Source organism: Pteropus vampyrus, unplaced genomic scaffold (genome assembly GCF_000151845.1).
Source record: "Pteropus vampyrus isolate Shadow unplaced genomic scaffold, Pvam_2.0 Scaffold42, whole genome shotgun sequence".
NCBI classification, from domain to species: Eukaryota; Metazoa; Chordata; class Mammalia; order Chiroptera; family Pteropodidae; genus Pteropus; species Pteropus vampyrus.
In genome coordinates, this window is record NW_011888823.1 from 3,718,114 (window position 1) to 3,727,371 (window position 9,258).

Consider the following 9,258-nt stretch of genomic DNA (forward strand, 5'->3'; position numbering starts at 1 on the left):
AAAATCAGCACTTGGGGTTAACATGATGATCAAATGAATGAACTGGTTATTTAATAAAATTTAGGCACCAAATGGGATTATGCAGGTTTCATCAGTATCTTTGGCTTTGCTCACTGGATGCTTATTTTTTGTTTGTTTTATTTTAAGAGAGATCTTTGATGAGCTGCTGGAAACAGAAAAGAACTCTCAGGCACTCAGCCTGGAAGTGGGGAAGACCACTCGTCAGGCCTCGTGAGGAACAGACTCCTGGGTTGGCAGTGTGCACTGCGTATTCTCTCTTACTGTCACCCTCCTCATCTTTCCTCTGCCTGAAGAGAATTTGAAATTCTACTTGATGCGGGAGCAACAAACAGCTCAGGGCCAAACCAAAAAACAAAAATTGCAATTATGCGGAATGCTCCATGCTAATTGTTTTATGGGAACTTTGGTCTCACATCTGTAGCTGATTACCTTCTTTTTCTCCTACAAGAGTAGCACTTCTTTTTGTCTTAGGAGTACATGTTGTAAATATATATATATATGTGTACATACACACACATGTGGAATGAATGGAGCCTTAAAGAGTTAGAATGAGCTACCAGAGTATGCCTGCGCAAAATTAATAGCACAGCAGTTTGGAGAAGAGATGAAGTGTCAAAGAGTCCATTCAACTGAGAAATGTGTGGAGATATACATATCAGTTGGCAGTTAGCGTTTATGTTCCTCGAGTAGTTTCACTCAAGTCTGTAATCTTTCATGTGTGTTTCTTATTAGTAAAGTTCACTGGAAAATCAACTCTCCATGTTACACTAATGACAGTTTGCCCTCCTTGCAAAGGAAGGGCATTTCTGCCACCTGACTTGGGGGGCTTTTTTAAAAAATTATTTTGTGGATTTGTAATGCTTTTGCTGTTTACATGCAGTCCCAAGAAATGGATTGTTGGTGCTCAGAGTGTGTTATAGTCCCACATTTGGTATTCATTGTACATTTTGTATTTTCTTTAAAGAGATTCCTTCATGTAGTATATTCATTGTATATCATCTATATTATTTTGGTGGTGAAGATAGAATCTTTTTTCTCCTGTATCATTTTCCATGGAGCAAACATTACCCTAACAGATTGCAACCAAAACTTTAAGAGGTAGGAAACTAATATTGTCCCAATTGGGACTCCCCAGCAAGAGTACTTAGGGATGATGAAGAATGCTAGCATCTCTGTCTCTCAGACAGAGAGAAGTCAAGAGGAGTATTCTTGTGTTAGAAGTACACTTGGCTAAATCTTTGAACCACTAAAGCTAAAGCCCTACCGCAAGTGTGAAATAAGTACATGAGCTATAGGATGAAGCTTGAACATTTAACCAATCGCTTTTGAGCTTTGCCCTTAAAACAGGGTGGGAATTAAAATGTGATCAGTTTAGGTAATCCCAAGAAGTAACACATAACAAAGGTGCATAATATATTTATCTTACTTTTTAGGTGCTTTGAGTTGAGACTAAATGGGAGTCCAACATTAAGTGCTACATTAGTCATTCAGCTGACGCAACCAGCTTGTAAAACCATATAAAAAATGAGTTTGAGAGTAGAATTCTGTCCAAAAAATAATTTCGTGAGCCCAGGAATCATTAGGATCACACAGTTAAGTATAACAAAAGGAAACTTTCAACATTTTATTTTTTATCTTTTATTATAAACAAGATTACTCTTTGGTTTTGAGGTAGGGACAAAACCATATCAGGTTTTCAAGGGGAGAAAACATTTTAAAGTTCATCACAGAAGATGCAACATCTTTTCTGGAAGATTGCTTTAGAGAGCTCCAGCCCCACTCTCGAAACTTAGATGTGTTCTGACATAGTAACCTCTTCTAACATTTTGAATCTTTGAATCATAAACAGCCCCAGCACTTTTGCTTAACTACTGATAGAAGCTTTGCCTCCTACCATTTATTTACATATTACTCTAGTGAACGTTCCAAAATGATATGGTGGCAGGATATGCAGGAGTAGTATAGAGCAGAAGAAAATTTTTATGTTTTATTTCCAGTGGGGAGCCTTTTTTTTTCCTTGAAAATAACTTTTTTTCAAATGAGTGAAGTGGTGATCAAATTCTTTAGCTATTTATTCTCTTCCCTGTGTCTGTATTTGAGAGCTTCGAGAGGTACTGTTAAAAATGGGAATGATTTGAAACAAGGGGTACATTGGGGCATAAAAAAAAAATAGAAATAACGCTACGAGCCTAGATTGCCCACAAAGTACTCTCATTTGACTTGCTTTTCATAGCTTGCGTGTGTGTGTGGTTTAGAAGTACACTTGGCTCGGAAACCCAATGTGATGTGATCGTCATGTCTTGGGCAGGACTTATTAGTCGAATATAGGTTACTGGAATAGATGAGTTATCTCACTGCTCATATCCTTGCAGGTTTGGGACTTGTATTTTTCTTGATATCTGTTCATTGTTGTGGCCTGGTCAGCCTTCCTCTCTCCTTTCCCTCTTTTAACTATTTCTCCTTTTACAAAGTTACTTTTCTCATTTTGGTTCAGTGAAGGGTTAATAACTACAGATGGAGATTTCAGCTGGACCATGTTGATGGGGTTTGTTGGAGTTTGTTTTTTTGGTTTGTTTTTTTTTTTTTTTGAGCTGACTATATATATTTTAAAATTATAAGTAGATAATATTTTTTGTGCAGTATAGTCATTTCGCTCAGAATCAGGGGGTGGAGCATTTGGCATGTTGGGGCCAGGAAGGGACAACTTAAACAGGGACGAAGTGCTTCAGTCCCAAGCAGCCTGCACAATAACTGACTTCCTGTTGAAAAATATCACATGCAATTACATTACTTTAAATGACATTGAATTGGAACTTGACAGCGCTTAGTTCTGCATGCAGCTGATCTTAATTAGAATTTTTTAGAAGGGAAAACTAAATTAAAATTAAAACTTGTTGATTCTTATCAGCTAATATTTTTATGTAGGATTGGAAAGTTTCATGAGCCAGATGCTATCTATTATCACTTCAGCAGCCATGACTATAATTTGGGCCTGTGAAAAGATAGACTGTTTTGTGGAGAATATATTTGTGTATGTGTGCACACATAAGTTTTATTTCGGCAAGATAGAAAAGAAGCAAATCTATGACTTGTTCTTCTATTTATATTTTGATTCCAAAAGCCATTTGTTTACTTGCCATGGTCTGTTAATTTCAGGCCTAACTTAATGGCTCAATAGCAGATGTAACAAATGTAAATATAGTTTACATTTTAAGAAGTATGCCATGATACTTAAAGATCAGTTAATTAACTCTGGGAGGCAAACATTAGATTACACATTTATTTCTCTCTTTGATCAAATGTAAAATTCTTCTAAAAGAGAAGCTTTAAGACTTAAAACTTCAGCAAGCAAATTCATGACTGACTTTTCCATACTCCAGTTACCATTATGTAACTATATAAATATAGCTATAGCTACAGATATAGTTGTGTAATGAAAGTTATTCGGACACACCTAAATTAAAGATTCTTGGCAGTGTCTCATATATAGTTGATCTTTGTGAGTGTAGAGAGTGGGGCTGCAGGGTGGAAACAGAGAAAAGACGGTAGTTTGGAAACTCATTTGTGATCTACTGAAAAGACATTATATTAAAACAAAAACATTACCCTCCTCACTCGTCTCTTTCCTCTGAAATGACTGTAGTGGATACTCTTAGCCAACTTTTTTTTTTTTTGCCCTGTTTGATTTAATTGACCCTCTTAGGTAGTGTTTTGTTTTAAATCAGGGAAACAGGTAGATCTCCAAGTACATGTGGATATTATATATGTGGAGCTTTTTAAAAATAATCACCAACAACCCCAACCCGGTACCAGATGCAAGAAGTGAAAAAGTGTCCCCCAAAAAACAGATATGTCCTTTTCCTTCTCATCTTGCTTTACACTGATGCTCTCTTTAGATGTATAAAAACTGAAGATTTCTGCCCTCTAACATCTTATCTTAGTTTGTCTCTTATTTTGTCTCTATTAATATGTCTTATTAACATCTGAAAAAAATTCATATATATATTTTTATTGGGAGACTATAGTTTGGCCTTGAGAGTTTTGTGACAGAATTCTTTTGCTGTGTCTCACCACAATCATTGACTCCTTATGGCATGCTTTGATTACTAGACTTCAGGCGGTCTCTTCCGTTGTATCATATTTATAAACAATGAGTAAATTTTCCTTTCCATGTATGCTATGTGTCTGAGGTTTTGAAGGTTTAATTAAAAGTGTGCCAGTATGAATATAAGCAATTGATTTTGAAAAGGTTGGACTTTTCTTAACAGAGGTTCAAAGTATAGGCGTGTACACTGGTATAAGAATAGAGTGTATAGCGGGTCTGGATCAGGACCCAGGTTTGTTAGGTTGAATGCCAAAACAAAGAAGAGCAATTGACCGAACTGGTCTATTTCAAGAACAGTGAGGGTGCAAAGAATGAGACTGCATGTGGTTGTACACACCTCATCCCCAGGTTTCCCTCCGACTTCTCTGGCCTGTTAGTGTTGTTAATTTATGCTACGGAGAGGAAAACAGAAGTAAGCTTCCTACACGTTGTGTAATTGAGCCACTACCAGGTTTGCTGGCAGCTTTGGCCGCATTATCTGTGAGGTGATTTTCTTTGTGTTCAGTGACTTCTGATTCTGACTCTTTATGTTGTTTTGTATGGAGCGGCACTTTATCTGTGTTTTAGCAGAACTGTTCCTCTGTATCCTTCATGATTTTTCCTTGGTTTGGTTTCCTTTTTAAATTATGCATAGAGTTTTTTTGTGTGTGTGAAATTAAAGCCTTTATTAACCTTGTGTTGGTTTGACTCTTATTTCTGAAAAGACATATTCTTGCAGACACCTAACAACCAGTTGTTGAGGTTGGAAATCACCTTCACTGGCTTGACCTGGACTTCATGCAGCACTATTAAACCTTAAAGGAAATGGAATGGCAAAGCAACATAGGCCCACGGTCAGCACCAAGTTCCCATTTTCATCTGAGGAACCCACAAAGCTTTGCAGAGGTTGCGGATACCAGTCTGTAAACCCAGCCTTGGCCTTAGCTGTCCTTGCTCTTCCTTTGCCTTATTAAAAGTACCAAAAGGGGTGAAATAGCATTTGCATTAAATACTTGCCTTTAGGCCTCAAGCCTAGACCCAGTGTATCCCCTCTCACTGGAGACTGGCAAGTAAGGATTGTGAAACCTAGTAGGCCCATCTCCTAGGCCATTTGACTCTTTCAAAGAAGGGATCTCCTTTAACTTATCGCCTGAGGGAGGCAGTGAGGAAAGTGTATGTGAAAGGGAAAGCCATTGCTCTGGGAAAAGTGTAAAACCAAAACGCTTCAAGTCCACCTGCCTTTGATAAAAGCCCAGGGAAGGCTCCTCAGAACTAATGTTCCGTGGAGTGTGAGGCTGCCCTTCTCAGAAGGGAAAGCTCTAGAACAGAATGGTTTAAAAATGATGTCACACTCCAGGATAGAAAAAACGCAACCACCTTGAGAGCTGACATTGGGACTACAGGCTCCTGATGGAGGCATCATCTTTCTGGAGGAATAGGTAAGTTATTAAACACAAATACCCTTGCCATTGACTGCTGCTCACAGGTACAAGTGTAAACCTTTAATTCATACAGGATTAATACCAGCAATAAAAACAAAACTGTGAGCAGGGTAGCGACTGCTTCACAACCACAGCCACTCTTGCTTCTCAAAATAGTCCTTTTGCTTTCTTGAGGCTTTGTTGCTTCCATCGAGGCAAGGTGGAGAAGTCGGCTGGCGTCATCCCCAAGACCTTGGTGAAATCCTCAACTGACAGGTGCTCCTAGAGGAGGAGAGAGACCAGAAGGCAAAGATCACATTCTTTCCCAGAGGTTACTCTGATGAGTCATGTAGGAGTGGCATAAAAATCAGATGAAGGGCAAAAACAGGCAATGTCAAGGAGAGCTGGGAAAGTGATGGGGAGGAGGTGGGTGGCATTGAGTCCAAGAGATAAGATCCCTGAATTGGGAACATAATAAAAAGGACGGTGACAACATGAGGTAGACTGAACATCTTTTCTTTTTGACCAGGGTCAAATTCACACTAGCCTTGAAATAAGAATTAGAACATTTACTTAGCTTGGTTAAGAAGTTGCTTCTCTTTCCAGATTTTAGTTTTCCTCTCAATAAAATAGAAATTTCTTAAAGCTCAATTTTTGCTGCTTTGTAATGCTTTTATGGGGACAAAAATACTATTACATATGAAAAGACATTGGAAAACAATGTATCAAACAGTGTACCTACAGCTAGGAGTCACCTTTCTAGGCCTTGGGTATCTTAAGCCATAAGTTGAGGGGATTGCCTGAAATGTCTTTTGCTCCCAGCTAACATGACGTAGTGATACTGATAAAAGCAAGCTAAATGCACTGAAGGCACACTCACCCCAAATTAAAGCTGCTAAAAGCAGCATCCCTCAGTCTTCATCTCTGCTCCCCAGGCACCAGGAGAGGATGGGGTAGGGTGAAAGCTGTGGGTTTCTTTTCAATCATAGATTGCTCTGCAACAGGGAGTTACTCTGGAGAACACTTTACTGACTCTCGCAGAGACCCCTGAACTGAACAGCAACTTTGTAAACACCCGCAGATGAATTTCAAGCTCAGGTGGGTCTGATGATGCCCCAGTTCTCTGACCTGTCATTAGCTTTGCCTCTAACCCCTGGGCATTCCCTCAAGGCTCTTGGGAGCCCTTCCTACTCCCCCAGGCAGGGCAGTGGAATGCCTTGTTTTGGAAGAAGAGATTAAACGAGTGGTTTAGGCATCCGTGGCTAGGAACGAGCTGCCTACCCCAAGTCTAGCATTCCCCTTTGCTGCCAAGTCCCTCACGACTGTGGCTGCAGTGTCCTCAGTCTGCAATTGGGTGGTTTCACGTTCCCTCTCTGGCTCAACCAGGCTGGCTCCACAGCTTGGTCAAGATGTCTGGACTTTGACCCTGGGGCTAGATAGCAGGGACTGCCCATCCCAGTGGACTTGTATCTTTCCGCTGGTCCTGTTCTTAAACCCTGCAGTCCTGCCAGCTGATTATAAGCCTCACCCTTGCCCACATCCGTCTCTGTGGCTTACTCATTGATGCTCAAACATTTCAATGACCCTCTTGCTACTGCCTGCAGCCAGACCCACCACCCTACTGTTCATGTCACTGGCTCCCCATTTGAGTCTGGAGCAGGCAGAGAGGTCTGAAGACCTCTCCTACCCTCCCTATTTGGCATCGAACCCGCAGCTCTCCCACAAGAATGTATGCTATTCCCACAATAAAAAATCAGCAACAGACAACTGAGTTTTAAGAAAGGATCGAAGACTTCTTCAACTGCTTCTGCCATGATGGGGTTGTGTTGGTTCTGTTTGTTCCATTCAAAATGAGCAGTCCTTTTAGCCTCCTGTCAATCACCTGGTTCAGTAACACTGGCTGCCCTTCCCTTAAGAAATACTTTATGCCACATGATACAATGGTAACAGTGGGACTCAGAAGACCTGCTTCTTGCTCTGTCTTTGCTACTAACTAGTTATATCACATTAGGCAAGTCACTTCCCCTCTCTGGACCTGAGTTTTCTCAGGAGTAGAGCAGGTAGTGATGATAACAGCTTATATTCATAGATTACTTTCTATGTACCAAGGGCTGGGCAAATATTTGTAATGTTATTATGACTAATATACTGGGATCATCCTAATATTACAGTGAAAACAGATGGGCGGATCTGGGGTAGAATGCATGAAAGTTGTCTCCAAGGCAAAGGGCAAAATGCAAATGCTCTGGGAATAATATACTTACACATATATCGGGCCTGAACCCCTAAAAGACTTAGATGTTCTTGGAGAAATCAGGTATCTCCTGTAGATTCCTTAATTCTTTTGTAAGACTTACTTCTTTATGGTTTATTATACACAGAGTAAATTTTCTCTCCTCTCTGTACCCCATCAAGCTAGATTTGCAGCCTATTTTGAATCTTCATGAAGTGGGAATGAATATTAGAAATGTGTTTTTAACAAGCTCTTCTTGCCAAAATCTCCCCGCACAGGGAGATCCACAAAGGCTGAAGCTGCAGCTACCTGATGGGTCTGCCCTGGTGCTGCTCTGAATGGTGTGCCCACCGAGCATGTGTTTCAACCTGAACGTCTCCCAGATGCATCAAACCGCATGACTTCCTGTAAACTCATGATCACCCTCTCTAAGCTCAGTCTGACCTTGTGTTTTTTATCTCAGAGAACACAACTTTCCCCTCTCTCCCATACCCTTTATCAGGTACTCACCAAGTGCCACTGATTTTACCTTATATTTCTATAAGCCATCCCCCTCCCTTCCACCTCCCCTCCACCACCTATGCTAAGCTCCCATCTACCTGTCAGCCTGACTTACAGCGGCTGCTTTTGCCACTGTTCACTTGATTCTTCACTGAGCAGCTATAGTGATCTTTTAAAAGTGTAAACCTGACTGCTACCCTCCTACTTCGACCATGATGGCTCCCTTCCACTTTGAGGATAGACACCATCATCCCTAACGTGGCACAAAAGGGCACTGATCAGTTCGGCCCCCTTTCCCCTGGCCAGCCGCCCCGACCCAGCTTGCACATGTTGGTGCCACTCACATTTTGCCCCACCCAGTCCTTATTCCCTGCCTCTGGGCTACATGTATGCTGCTCCCTTCTCCAGGAAGAACCCACTCTGCCTGAATAATTCCTGTTCACCTTTCAGAAGGAAATTTCTGACTAAACCAGGTTCTTTTTTGTAATATTCTTCATGGCATCTATACTTCACCTTTGTGACACCTACTTATCTTCACTAAAATTAAAGCATAGTGTAAAAAAATCGGTCTCCTTTGATCTCACTCCACACTGAGATGTAACTTCACACGAAGGCAGAGACCAGGCCTGTTTTGTGCACCAGGTCATCCCCAGCACCTAGCCATCTGCAGGACACAATCTGGGGGTCAAGCCGTAGCTCTTCCTCCTGCTCCTTGAGTCCGACCTACCTCCTTCCTGCTGGGGTCCACGCCCTGAGGGAGCTCCTCCACTGGCATGTTCACCAGCTGCTCCAGGGGGAAGACGGGCAGAGGCCCAGAATTGAGGTTGCTGTTAGCGTTAAACACATCCTGTTTAGGGCTTGTGATCTCCTAGGGAAGAAAAGGAAAGCACTGTTACTTCAGCTGGTTGGCAGCCACCTCCCAGGCTGCCTTGCTCTCTGAAGCGAATGAACATTGATTCTAGGGCACCTCCGTCAAGAAGCCTTCCATGGCCCCCACC

General features: G+C 41.4%; 2 protein-coding genes across 3 annotated transcripts in view; one reads left to right on the forward strand and one right to left on the reverse strand.

Moving 5' to 3' along the window:
* Positions 1-4,802, forward strand: part of USP37 (ubiquitin specific peptidase 37) — a 73,118-nt gene extending 68,316 nt beyond the window's left edge. For both annotated transcript variants that reach the window (XM_011358596.2, XM_011358597.2), the window contains exon 25: positions 148-4,802. In XM_011358596.2, coding sequence (XP_011356898.1) covers positions 148-235 — 88 coding nt within the window. In that variant the 3' untranslated portion in view covers positions 236-4,802. The remainder of the gene's footprint in view (positions 1-147) is intronic.
* A 783-nt stretch (positions 4,803-5,585) lies between these two features.
* Positions 5,586-9,258, reverse strand: part of VIL1 (villin 1) — a 26,474-nt gene continuing 22,801 nt past the window's right edge. The window contains exons 19-20 of the mRNA XM_023529722.1: positions 8,988-9,128; positions 5,586-5,808 (exon numbers count right to left, since the gene is read on the reverse strand). Coding sequence (XP_023385490.1) covers positions 5,695-5,808; positions 8,988-9,128 — 255 coding nt within the window. The 3' untranslated portion in view covers positions 5,586-5,694. The remainder of the gene's footprint in view (positions 5,809-8,987; positions 9,129-9,258) is intronic.